At 43.5% G+C, this 14,412-nt stretch overlaps 1 protein-coding gene across 10 annotated transcripts in view; it reads left to right on the forward strand.

Moving 5' to 3' along the window:
- The first annotated feature begins 232 nt into the window (after positions 1–232).
- The window catches only part of ppfia1 (PTPRF interacting protein alpha 1), a 57,053-nt gene continuing 42,873 nt past the window's right edge, over positions 233–14,412 (forward strand). For all 10 annotated transcript variants that reach the window (XM_086106241.1, XM_086106242.1, XM_086106239.1 and 7 more), the window contains exons 1-2: positions 233–1,064; positions 2,768–3,037. In XM_086106241.1, coding sequence (XP_085962367.1) covers positions 2,768–3,037 — 270 coding nt within the window. In that variant the 5' untranslated portion in view covers positions 233–1,064. The remainder of the gene's footprint in view (positions 1,065–2,767; positions 3,038–14,412) is intronic.

Here is a 14,412-nt window from a genome sequence, read left to right on the forward strand (position 1 = left end):
TGTCAAGAAGAAGCAGAGCGTGGCAGCTTCCCCCCTCCTCTCCTGTTGTCAAGCCGAGAAAGGCTCCCCTGCCGCGGACGACCAGGCTCATGAAAAAGCTCACGACCGAAAGGCCACCATTGGCTGTCCCGACTGCCCAAGCTGGCAGGCAGTCGCGTCAGGGAAGGACTGGACTGACAGACGCTAACGTGGAAATATCCCCCAAAGGAAAGGATATAACATTGTGAACTCGAACAATGGGATTTTATGCGGCTTGTGGATTTCCCAGCTCGACGAAAATTAGCGTTCAACGTTCTCTGGAAGTTTGAGAGTTGATCCCGATGTGGTGACGCTACAGCTCGGAGTCGACGAAAAGCTAATGTAGCCGACGCGCTAACGTCACTTGAGCGACTAATCGTTTTTGTCTAGTTTATCGTCTTACCTCGGTATTGTAAGAACGTATCGACACATTAGACTATGTCTGGCACATAGACCCGAGAGCTGTTGGCATTTGATCAATTTATAGCTAACCTCGCATCGTTATCTTGGCGAAGTTAGTCTTTCCAACTAGCAAACGTTAGCCACGTAGCTGGCAGTAGCTAACGTTGACTAACTGTTGACTCCAAACGGATTTAAAGCCAAAGAATTTAGCTTTAAATTAAGCTGAGGCTAGTGATCGCACAGCTGTTTCCACGTCACATTGCTTGCTGTATCGTTTGCTGTCTACATGTTTGAAAGTGATAAATCCACCCGGAAAAGGTTTACTTTTTAAAGTCGTTGTTTGTTTGAAACGTAAGGAAAACACTTGTAGGTATGCAATCACTGAATCAATCACCAGTTTACTTGCCTAATGCTAGCTAGCTCTGTGTGAGTTTGCCAGCTGAAGTTGGAATCCTGCCTCCAATGGGCTTGCTTTGAGGCCTTGTCTACAGTGGAAACATACCCAAAGCCTTAATACACACTATTCCACCTTCTGAGAGGAGTAAATATTTTAATGTCTGGGTATTTGGCTGTTCCCCTCACGACCTGAAAGGAGTACCTGGACCTCGTTTACCTGCCACTGGGGAATATTGTTGATTTTAAAGGTATTACTAATTTAATTATCTAAGTGCAAAAACAACTACCAACGCAAAGTGATAGGTGTGCGTGTGACAAGTGGTTTGTGTTATATGGACAGACGTCAAACTTCTTTAAGTTGAACTTCTGACGTCTGACCAACTTCCTGAGTATATTGCATAGGTAACAAGTAACACATGCAAATGGGTGACTAAATGTAGGGAATATTTGTTGTTTTTAAGGTGTACCTATTTGAAGACCATTGAATGCAAGTCCCGAAGCTAGGTCTTCTACAGAGAAAAGATGTTGACCAAGGATAAGTTTCAAATGTCGTTCCATTTATTGAAACTTTGTATTTTGGTGTACATGCTATTGATGCATTTGCACCTCCCATCTGTCATGACACATGCTTTTCCCTATCACCATCATCTCATGAACTCATAACCCGTTGGACACAGATACCCTGCAAAAATTGCTGCAAGCGTAGGTCTGGCATTTATTTGCCTTTTGCACAGAACCCAGCAGAACAGAATGTTGTCACAACTATGTTTTTTTTCTCACAGCCACACGGCATCTGAGAGAACTGAATTTTAATCAAACTTCACACCTCTCGTCCCCCTTGCTTGTTGTCTGCATTTAATGTGCTCGCACACGGGGAGCATCACAGCTCAATTACAGCTCTCTCCCCTTTTACATTCCCAGTAGTTGCCAGCATTTCCATTTTTTCTGGAGTTTCTATTCGATATAAAACTCAGCGACACGGAATGGCAGGTTTGAACTGGACTATTTGCCTGCATATGGCACAGAGTAATTTAGTTTCACAGCACCTGATTCCATCTGATTTTGGTTTGGGTTTTTTTTTCCTTCAGTTTTGAAGAATGCTAGACACAAGTGTAGGCATTTTGTCCGGTTTACTTGTAAGTACAAACAAAAATGCGGTTCCACAAGTAGTTCATGAAAGGTAATTGCTGTTGGCATGTGAGGTCAACTGGTGTTTTTCTTGCATCCATTAACTTCTTCCAGGTTTAATCTGTTCCCTTGTTGGAATGCAAAATCCAATTTATTTGATTTCTAGCAATCTGCGTGAAGGACCTAAATCTCCAGGTTGTAGAGACTGGTTGTAATTCTATAAAACTTGTTACATGGTTGTTATGGTAGCCTTTACCCATAAGCTTCCAAAAATGGGACTACAGTTGTTTTGTTTTGTGCAGAACCAAATAGGACTATTTTTGCTGAGCGAATGTATTGCTCCAACATTTCGCAGCTTCAACCAATTTGTTTGATAAAGAGGCTGTTGCAATAGGTATGTTTTGTTGACTATTGACTGTGTTGACTGTGTCACAGCAAATGCATTTTTAATGTTATAAATGCCAAGACATGAATATACTTAATATAAAAATATCCTATCTCTAACTATAATATCAAATAACTTGGCTAGTCACATTCTTCCGTGTGTTTATATAGTTGTTTTCTGTCATACCTTTTGGTTATGGACGAGCAGGGATAACTGCTGTATGAAATCTACTGATCTTAGTAGCTGTAGGTTTCGTACATTTCATATATACAGTATTTTTCAAAATATAAAGCCTTTCCTCCAACCAATTCTACTCAGTCATAGCCACTTTTGCATTGGCTATAAAAGACAGCAGTATTGTTTAATTGTGATGCTTCCATATTGTTGTGATTCTTTTCCTGTCAATGTCCTAACTTCTCTTTCAATCCATGATCGTAGATGATGTGTGAAGTGATGCCCACCATCAGTGAGACGGAAGGACCCAATGGAGGAGGTGGTACAGGTCGTCGAGGGTCCGGCTCCCCATTACAGTCAGACTCTGAAGGTCATTTTGAGTCTCTGATGGTGTCCATGTTAGAGGAGAGGGATCGTCTTCTTGAGACTCTGAGAGAGACTCAAGAAAATCTGAGCTTGGCTCAGGGTAAGCTGCATGAGGTCGGCCATGAAAGGGACTCTCTTCAGAGACAGCTCAACACTGCTTTACCGCAGGTAAGACAGTATAAGGACACAGCACATAATCATCCTTTCTTCAGTTTTTTTTCTTATTATGTATTATTGATGTACATTTGCTTTGCCTATGTCCAGAATTGACCTGTGAGCATCACAAAGAAGTCCAGTTCCAAAAAGAGTTTCAGCTTATGGATGGGAAGGCCATCCTACATTTTGTCATACCAAAAAAAAGTCAATTTCGAAGAAAAAAAAATGATGCTCTCCAATCGTTTGATTTTCGACAATTTGATGCTAACAGTCTCAAGTGAAAACCATTCATCTCCAAATACAAGCATAGGTGGCAACTTATCTTTTCGCAAATAAGTTTATTTTTTATCAAAAGCAGCGCTTCTAGTGGGCTATATAGCATGATTAAAACATTTGCCTTGTGTCCCAAATTAATGCTTTCCTGGTTCGTGTTTTGCGCCATGACAGAAGTCTCTTAGAAACGTTTTGATTAGCATTTCCACCTCAGATGTGTAGCTGATCAAGAATCAGCATTTGTGACACAAGCAGGGTTGTACATCAAAAAAATGGTGTCGTTCTCCGAGGAGCACCAGTGCTTGATGTTTCGTGCTCATTTTTTTCCCCGACCCACCGGCCACATGGATGGACGTAAAGACTTCTAGCATCTCTGTGCAAAGCATGCTATGATTGGCTTCCACTTGTGAATTTACTTCATTTATATAGTGTGTGTAATGTTATGTATAATGTCACTCAGTTGAGCGAAAACCATACTTGTGAATATCAACGACTATGTGCGACAGCTCTGCAATATAATGATGGATGTTCGATGCGTTGATGTTACCATGTAGTAGTATCAGGTACCGCTTCTTGGAGTAGTGTTACAAGTATGCGTACATGATCTTATAAAAGGCTTGATACTCAATACACAGACCACTGAATTGTCCAGCTGTTTGCTGCATTAATGAGTTGTGTTTAGAGCCACCAGAGTCATTCAATCGACGGATCAGTTTCACTTAGCACTGATGAAAATGAAGACTGACTGATACGGCTGAATTATTTCAAAAAATCAAATTGTGATTCCATGCTGATTGGGTGTTTGCAACGCAATGCAGCTTCAAGTTCAAATCTTCAAACGCCGGGAAATAAGCAAATTTGCGGTCTCACTCCCATTCACGTCGCATCAATTGCGTCATTTGTGCCGCCAGGCATACTCGCTCACCTATTTGACCACAGCCTAAAATCTGCCGCACACTGCGCTATGCTTCCAAACCAGACTTAGACCAGACCATCGCAAAAAATTGACAGTTGGCCACTAAGTCCACACACTGAGCAATTTCTTATGGGTTCTGAGGCTCCCTATACAATATTTCGGACTGGACCACTTTTCTTTTTTTTTTTTTTTAATCCATAAAAAGATTGAGTGTCGGTCAAGAAAGACGCAGGTTGCTTCACAAAGAGAATGTGGGTTAGAATAAAGATTCAAGTGTGGCTAATTGTGTGGCTATATTAAAAGGTGGGGCTCGCTCACATTCACTTAATTGTACCCAGAGTGGTACATACCGCTCGTGTACATTTTTACCACAAGCTTTTGGATGCGTAAAACACACAAATGTATTTTTAGCATGTCCAATTTTATGTGCAATGTAATTGGCTGAAGTTTACGATATTGCCATTCAAAATTTGAATCGCCACAAAACCAGTGCCGCGGTGATCAGCTACTTATAAAAAAAAGTTGCCAAACTCCACACTCTGCACGAGTGTTCAGTCAGATTCAAACACATCGGTCAGTGTTTGGCGGCCCTAAAATCTTTCCAAAACGGTTCCAAGAGTTTTTTATTTATTTCCAATAATCTTTGACTGTATTGGGTATTTTTAATCCACGAAAAAAAAGTACCGTATTTTCACGACCATTCGGCGCACCGTATGGTTGGGCGCAGTCTCATTAATGGGTGCTATTTCTGTATTTTACACATAGACAAAACGCACTGTATTATTGGGCGCAATTTTAAAGTGGTAAAACATACGCCAGCTTAAACATACGGCATGCATGCGCGCACGCTAAAAACACGTTAGCTTGAAGCATACGGTAGCATGCCAAGACATACAGATACAAGCTAAAAACACGTTTTTAAAACGGCAACGGAACTAAAACTGAGTTCCGTTGTATTTTATTTAGCCATTGTACAATGTACTCACGTTTTTCGATCAATCATCACCCAGAAATCCATCAAAGTCCTCATCCTCTGTATCAGAATTGAACAATTGTGCAAGTACCGGTAATCCATCAAAAACGCCGTGTTCCCTCTCGTTGTCAGTCACTCTCATTGCCATGTGGCTCCACAGAAATGATGCCGGCTTTGCCAAAAACTCGAACAACAGTGCAAGCAGACACGTTCGTCCAAGCAGCCACAATCCATTCGCAAATTGTGGCGTAACTCGCTGCCTCTCACTCTTTGTAAAGTTGTGTTTGCCATCGATCATCCATGCCGTTCGCAACTTTACTTTGAACGCCCGGTCGCAACTTTACTTTGAACGCCCGGTTGATGCCGATGTCCAGCGGTTGGAGTTCTTTAGTCAAGCCTCCGGGAATAACGGCAAGCTCAGAGTTCATTTGCTTGACTTGGTTTTTCACCGCTGCTGTGAGATGGGCACACATGCCAAAAGCATAACCGATGGCTTGAAGTTTGAACTGAGCTTTGTAGGCGTGTCTCTTTGTAGAATTTATTTTCGGGGGTTCTTAGAAACCAAAACCGAAGTTGTTTTGCAACAATGCACATAGCCACACTCTATACAGGTGTTGGTACCTGCTTGTAGCGTCCCTTTAGCGTCCACTTACACGCCCACCCTTCACTCATTGGCGGACTTCTTCCCGCATGCCTGTCATCACTCACGTCTGCCTTTTCTCTCTCTCTCTCTCTCTCCATATATGTATATATACACGCCCAGCCTTCACTGATTGGCCGACTTCTTTGTCGCATGCCTGTCCACAGTCACTTCCGCCTTTTCTCGATATAAACAGCGTGTCGGCTGTCAGTCAGGTTTTGGAACTCAGCGCATACACAAGACGCTCCGCATCATAAGGCGTCCTGTCCATTTTGGAGAAAATTTAAGACTTTTAATGGTGCCTTATAGTCGTGAAAATACGGTACTTAAAGGCAAATTTAACAGTCAGTCGGCTGTAATGGACGAACCCATGTTTGTTGGTTTAATCAAGGTTCCACCGTATCTGCAAACTGACCTAGGATTCCTGCTATGTGGTAAATAGGCCAGACTCCTCAGGGGGTTAAAGAAACATCCTGATACCGTTATGGTTGCACTGCCATGCCTCACTGTTGTGAAGTGTACTGTGGCTTGAATTTAGTGATTGGGGGTCCTCCGATAAGCTATCAATGGCCTTTGGACCCAAATAGAAATTTAATGAATCCACAATTTAGGCCCGTCAATATGTTAAGTCAATTTTACTCTTTAGCCACGTACGTCATCTTTTTTTGTTGTTGTTTTGTTTTGTTTTTTTGGGTGGGCCCTTCTTACCAGAAGATACACTTCAAACAGAAGTCTTCTAATTATCACATACTCATAGCTAAATTAAGGATTGGGACGTAGATCGACCGGTAAATTGAGAGCTTCGCCCTTTGGCTCAGCTCCTGCTTTACCACGACAGACTGATACAAGGTCCGCATCACGGCAGACGCTGCACCGATCCATCCGCCCGTCGATCTCTCACTCCCTCCTGCCCTCAATCGTGAACAAGACCCCAAGATACTTAAACTCCTCCACTTGGGGCAAGATCTCCTCCCCGACCCAGAGAGGGCACTCGACCCTTTTCCGAGGGACCATTGTTTCAGAATTGGAGGTGCTGATCCTCATCCCAACTGCTTCACACCCAGCTGTGAAACACTCCAGTGAGAGTTGGAGAGCCCTGATTGAAGGAGCCAACAGTACCACATCATCTGCAGAAAGCAGAGATGTATTACTCAGGCCACCAAAACGGACCCCCTCAACACTACGGCTGCGCCTAGAAATTCTGTCCATAAAGTTTATGAACAGAATCGGAGACAAAGGGCAGCCTTGACGGAGTCCAACCCCCACTGGAAACAATTCCGACTTACTGCCGGCAATGCAAACCAAACTCTGACATTGTTGGTATAGGGAACAAACAGCCCGTATCAGGGGGTTCGGTACCCTGCACCTCCCACAGAACTCCCCGAGGCACACGGTCAAACGCCTTCTCCAAGTCCACAAAGCACATGTAGACTGGTTGGGCGAGTTCCCACATACTCTCGAAGCCCCTGCTAAGGGTGTAGAGCTGGTCCACTGTTCCACGGCCGGGACGAAAACCACACTGCTCCTCGTCAATCTGAGGCTCGACTTCCTGACGGACCCTGCTCTCCAGCACCCCTGAATAGACCTTACCAGGGAGGCTGAGGAGTGTAGTTGGAACACACCCTCCTGTCCCCCTTTTTAAACAGAGGGACCACCACCCTGGTCTGCCAATCCAGAGGCACTCTCCCCGATGACCACACGATGTTGCAGAGGCGTGTCAACCAGGACAGCCCCACCACATCTAGAGCCTTGAGGAACTCCGGGCAGATCTCATCCACCCCTGGGGCCTTGCCACCGAGGAGCTTTTTAACCACATAGGTGACTTCAACCACAGAGATAGGAGAGCCCTCCTCAGAGTCCTCAGACTCTGCTTCCTCCAAGGAAGGCGTGCTGGTGGAGTTGAGGAGGTCTTCGAAGGACTCTGCCTACCGACTCACAGTGTCCCGAGTTGAGGTCAGCAGCGCCCCCATCCCCACTATACACAATGTTAGTGGTGCACTGCTTCCCCCTCCTGAGACGCCGGATGGTGGACCAGAATTTCCTCGAAGCCGTCCGGAAGTCGGGTTCCATGGCCTCACCGAACTCTTCCCACGCCCGGGTTTTTGCCTCAGCGACCCCTGAAGCTGCGTTCAGCTTAGCCAGTCGATACCCATCAGATGCCTCTGGGGTCCCACAGGCCATAAAAGCCCGATAGGACTCCTTCTACAGCTTGGGGCATCCCTTACTGCTGGTGTCCACCAGCGAGTACAGGGGTTGCTGCCACGACAGGCACCAACCACCTTACTGCCACAATTCAGATTGGCTGCCTCAATAATAGAGGCACGGAACATGGTCCATTCGGACTCAATGCCTCCTCCGGGACATGGGAAAAGTTCTGCCAGAGGTGGGAGTTGAAACTCATTCTGATAGGGGATTCTGTATGCCCACACCTGCTCTACGCCTCTCACCGCGGGCAACTCCAGAGTGGAAGAGAGTCCAACCCCTCTCGAGAGAACTGGTACCATAACCCAAGCTGTGTGTGGAGGCAAGTCCGACTATATCCAGTCGGAACTTCTCGACCTCGCACACCAGCTGGGGCTCCTTCCCTGCAAGAGAGGTGACATTCCACATCCTGAGAGTTCGCTTCTGTAGCCGAGGATCGGACCACCAGGGTCCCCGGCTTTGGCTGCCACCCAGCTCACACTGCACCCGACCCCTTTGGCCCCTCCCATGGGTGGTGAGCCCATGAGAAGGGGGATCTACGTTACCTCTTCAGGCTGAGCCCGGCCGGGCCCCACGGGTGTAGGCCCGGCCACCAGGCGCTCGCCAATGAGCCCCACCTCCAGGCCTGGCTCCAGAGGGGGGCCCCGGTGACCCGCGTCCGGGCAAGAGAAACTTAGATCCATTAATTTTCTTTGGTCTTTGAGCCGTGCTTTGTCTGGTCCCTCACCCAGGACCTGTTTGCCATGGGTAACCCTGCCAGGGGCATAAAGCCCCAGACAACTTAGCTCCTAGGATCATTGGGACACACAAACCCCTCCACCACGGTAAGGTGACGGCTCACAGAGGGCCATATACAAGCAGTCCTTTCCATATTCCGCTCCTGCACTTGAATTTAGGAGTGTCTGGATCTAGTGTGCATAGCCCACATGATCAAAACAATCAAGCCTGTGAAGGAGCTCACAAAGATGGTGGCCTTGTGGGAGTCTTTTACTGGGCTGTATGGTGCGTCCAATTTGGGCCGCAGGCGCCCAAAAGATGTGGTGACTAAAATGAACAATAGGTTGTACACAGTGAAAGTATTTTCCCCTTTTTGATGTCTTTGCAATTTATCACACAAAAAGATTCCAGTTCATCAAACCAATTATCACACAGAAACAACCTAAGGAAATACAAAATGCAGTTTCTGAATGCCAGTTGAATTTATTTAGACCCCCCCCCCCCCCCCCAAAAAAAAAAGATCCAAACCTACCTGTCCCTATGTGAAAAAGCAATTGCCTCCTGGACCTGATAATGGGTTGTGCCACATTTGACGACAATAAATGAAATCAAGTGTTTGTGATAAGTGGTGGTGATGTGTCTTTCACATCGCTGGAATGCTTACGTCACCTACATGCAAGTAATTGGCAGGCCCAGTCAAGATCTGTACTACTGCGGTTAAACAACATGTGTTTTTACTACGGAAACAGAAAACACAGCCACAATGGTGGTGAATAAGATATTCTTCTTGAAAGTATCATTCTGACGAAGGGATTACAAGGAATAATAAATCGAGTGAAAGACGCCATACAAATTCCTAAAATAACCTGCTGTTACTGCGATTGGCTGGCAACCGGTTCAGGGTGTCCCCCGCCTGTTGCCCAAAGACAGCTCGGATAGGCTCCAGCACCCCCGCGACCCTTGTGAGGATAAAGCGGTTCGGAAAATGGATGGATGATTGGAACCTGGTGTTTTCGTGAAAGACTGGAATTAAGTGCTTGGGTGGGTGTCTGAGTACAATTTTCACCAAGGTCTCTCTGGAACCACGTGAATGCTTCTTCCATCTTTAAACAACAACATAAAAGGCAATTTAATCAGTGTTCGAACAGAAAAAGATACAAAATACTGCAATACGCACAGCTAAACTGGAAATTATTGTTATGGCGTCCCGTACATCAGATGGGAGGAGTGGCCTAGAAGATTAAAATGATATTATTGAGCATAAGCGATTCAGAAAATTGATGGATGGATAGAGGATAAGCCATTTGGATTGATGGTGTATTGAATTTTGAAATATTGAATCTTACTTGGTTGTTTTTTTGTTTTGTTTTTTTTTCAATCAGAATAACGTCCTGAGTTGTGATTTTTACTTGACATTACGAGATTTTCAGTATCGGTTGAAAAAGATTTTCATTTAAAATGTCACAAATCTATGAAATGATTCAAATGTGCAAATATCTTGCCAAATAGAAGTGAAGTAGTTTAGTTTTATATTTCACAATGTCACATTTTTTTGGTTGGGATTTTTTGTTTTGTTTTGGGGGGTTTTTTTGTAGCAGAAATGCAGTTAGTGTGATGCGTACATACCCACTGACACGTCTCCTGCAGAGGCAGAGTGGTGGGTTTGTCTTCATGGTTTGTTTGGAGGGAGAAGAAAGCTGATAGTTGGCCCCTAAATAAGTCTGACTTGCCTGATAGAAGGGAGCCTCCTTGCTAAACGTCAAATAGCTGAAGGAGCTGAGAGTTTGACAGACTGGTTAGCGATTGTGACACATCCTCACGACATAGCTTCAAGTACAATTTTAATTAGTGTAAATTATTTGGTGACAAGCGAGCTTGTTCGCCACTGGTTGCACTTAATGAGGTCATAAATCAATAATGTCGTTTCCAGATGGGAGAAGTCATGCATACACCCAACAACTACGTAGCTGCATGTAGTTTTCATTTTCGTCCACACAAGCGTATTAATGATGTAAATGTATTGATTGTTATTAGATAAATGAAATGTATTAAAGAGAGAATCCCTCACTCTCTGCTCATGCTTATATGGGCCATTCAACCAAATTGGTCAGAAGCCACACACGAGGCTGCAGTTGGTTCTCTTGAGCACAACTCATAACCACCCGGGGTCCTGGCAACAACAACAAACGCACCGGCATCAATGGCTCCCTGTGTCTGCGACCTAAAAGTGCAATTGTGCGCTTTCATAGCAGAGCATGACTTCTCCTGAACCACATCTCAAGCATTAGTTGCATCCAAGGATGCACTATTGATAAGAATGCACTGGCAAGACTATCTATATACACGTGTCATATCTTTGCACTCATGACATATCTGCAAGCTACAAACCCAAATTTGCCTCAAAACTGCAGGGCATACATTTTTTTCTCAACATTATAAGAGTAAAAATTTCATTTGAAATGCATTTCATATTTCAGCAATCTCAAAGTGCGACAGAGTAAAATTTGTGCCATTCATTTGACAACAGACAAAAATGTGGACTGTATTCTAAATGTCCAATTTAAAATTTGAAGTGTGAGTGCTTTATGCCACTAAATGCAGATTCTAGTTTTAATATTTTTTCTGTTATAGAGGGCCTTGTACTCATTAAAATGTATCGGAATGCACAAAAAGTCGCAGGAAGGACCCCCTTATTGACACTCATTGTTTACTTCGTTCGGTGAATCGGTCTCAGGAGTTCGACAGAGCCTCTACCACACAATTCAAAAAAACTTATGTCTTTTATTCCTGTTTACTTTTTTCTGTTTTTAATAAATGCACTTTTTAATGTCTTGAAATTGAAAAAATCCCATTTTTATTTTTCACTAAAGAAGGGTTCGGTCAATGTGCATATGAACTGGTTGGGTTCGGTACCACGGTAACAAGGTTAAGAACCACTGCTTTAATGCATCCAGCACACGGTTGAATGATTTCATATTTTGTGTTCGAATCTCAATCCCCGTTTGGACAAAATATTTACTTGTCATTTACGACATCATTTAAAACGAATCAATGTACACCCCACTGCACAGCAAAATATTGACCATTAATTGACTGCAGTCATTTTAAGCAGAACAAGTTTTCAGTCCAATTTTTATTATTATTAATAATAATAATCATTATTATTATTATTATTTTTTTTTTTGCTTTAACCCCGACAATAATACAAAAAAGTAGTTCACTTGTGCCGTTTGATCATGCTCTCTGAGGCTCCATGCCTTGTGTTGTGCACTTGTACCTGAAAAGGGTTTTCGAACACTGTAGCTTTAATAGGTTGGCACACATTCATGTACTTCCCATTAATCCGTTCTTCTGTTCAAAGGCTTACAGGGCAGCTCTGTCAAGTTCAAATCAACATCCCCCTCATTTACAAATGCTCACACCAAATTACAGGCGCCCAGACTAGATAAGCCATGGAAGCTTATATCAACCACACAAAAATATTAGTGTTATTTTTCTTCACATCATCATTAGCATTTGTAATAAATGGACTTTGGTTTCTTAATCTTCCGCAATTAAAAATATTTGGAAGATAATTGGAAAGAACAGGAACAAAAATTACATTTTAATTTCAAACATTATTACAAATACTCTTAAATGTGGTGCCCACAATAGTTCAGACATTCACCAATGCCTTGAGGGGCATTGTACGACTTTCGGTTTCCGGGTTAGGAGGCATTATTCTTGCTGCTATGTTGTGTAAACAGAATACCAAATGAGCTATTGTTGTTTATATGGGGAATAAACTGTAGACTCGGCTCGTCTTTGACTTCTGTCTTGTCAGTTACAACTTTTGAAAATGCTGTATTTTCCTTGTCACTTTGCTGCAAGTCATCTTTGTGAATTTCTCGATTTAGATTTTCAGGGATTGTTTTTGTTTTGTCAGGGCAAAAGAGGCCCAATTATCGTGTCCAAGAAAATCAGTGAAGAAAAGCTGGGTTGAAGGCCAACAATGCGAGTGAATCGCGAATCTTAAAGGGCACTGTACTGCACAACCTTTGCTAATGCTCTGGAATGTAGGAAGTGAGCTACTCTGTAATTACTCAAAGGCTTGCCTCCTGTGGTGTATCATTGGCTGGCAGAGGGCAGACCTTGATAGCCAATAGGCAGAATCTGGGCCAGACCTTGGAGGAGCTCAGTGACTGGGCTGAAGGATAAGAAGAATACTTTGGGGGATAAATGAACAGGCGGTTCCATTACTTCCTGGATACATGAACAACCCCCACACACCCCAAGACCCTGTTTGTGTACTGAATGCTCTATTTCTGTCTGCCTTTGTATTTTAAAACATAGATCAATAAACACAATAATTTATGATCTTCACCCTGTCCCACCAATCGCTGTGATAGTTCTTTTTTTTTTTAAACCCACAGTAGTTATTTTGAGTTTGTAAATTAAACTAATGGGACAACTACAGTTCAAATGTCTCCGCACAAATGTGGAGAGCTTTGAATGAGCTAGAACCAATTAAAAATTTGGTGAGGATCTTGAGAAAGGTGGCGTGCCGGAATGTGTATTATACCATTTGCCTCAAGATTGTATCATTGGAACCGTCCACCTCCAAAATCATAATGGTACCTCCTGTTTGCCGGGCATCTTTTTATGAAACCGAAAATAGCCTGCAAAAGAGCAAACTGCTGGACAGACAAATACAAATATTACACCATATCAATTAATTTAACTGTAAACAACAATTCAGCCTTGGTAGATTTGTGCGCTCTACTTAACTCATTCACTCCCAAAGACGTTTTTAACGTTTTTTCAGACTTGGTCTAGAATTGGCTGGTACTGAATGAGTTAATGGCATGATGGTTATACGATACTATCATTATGGCGTTGTAAGAACAACAAAACTAAAGGTTGCATTTGCACAATGCTAGGTTTCATTTGGTGATTTTTGGATTGTACAAAACCACGAATTTGGTTTGTGTAAGTGTCTGTGAAGTAAATGGGGAAACCTTGGACTGTAATGTGATAGGCTCAAAACTAATGTGATAGACTGAATTTTACAAAACGTATTTCAAGAAGGTCCACCTGTAACGGTTCTGTTAACGGTCTTGGAGAAATTATTCAATTTTCAATTGAATTAGGCTTTGTGAACGTTACTTCGCACCTTCCGCCTCTCAGATGTTGTTTGTAACTAACAGTGAAATTAATATTTTGCCTAAGATGTGTGTTCACAATTGGAGGAGAACCATCTCGCCCCAGAGCTTCTCTGTGCATGAGAGGCACCTGTGACATAATACGCAGTGTTATTTAAAAACATCCATCGTGCCGTCTAACCCAATCGTTTTTGTCATGTAATTTTGATGTGTGGAAGTCATATTTGTGGAATGGTGGCGGTGACTGCGCCCTCCCTGCGACTTGCTCTTCGAAGCCACGCCATCACCACATCACCAGTTTGTGAGCTTGGACACGAAGTCAGTGGCTTTCAGCTCAGGGGAGTGAAGTTTTGATAATGTATGCAGGACCAGCTGGTGCCCTTTAAGTTGGGTTAGTTCTTTTGCTACGAATGCAGCAGCTGAGCGTTTCATTCTCGGCATGACTAACCGATTTCCACTCAGTGCAACTGTTAGACCACATATGTCAAAGCCCGACCCGGCCCGACCCCGAGCCCGATCACTTGA

Source organism: Hippocampus guttulatus, chromosome 3, assembly GCF_054856545.1.
Source record: "Hippocampus guttulatus isolate MCC_2025c chromosome 3, RoL_Hgut_1.0, whole genome shotgun sequence".
Taxonomy (NCBI): domain Eukaryota; kingdom Metazoa; phylum Chordata; class Actinopteri; order Syngnathiformes; family Syngnathidae; genus Hippocampus; species Hippocampus guttulatus.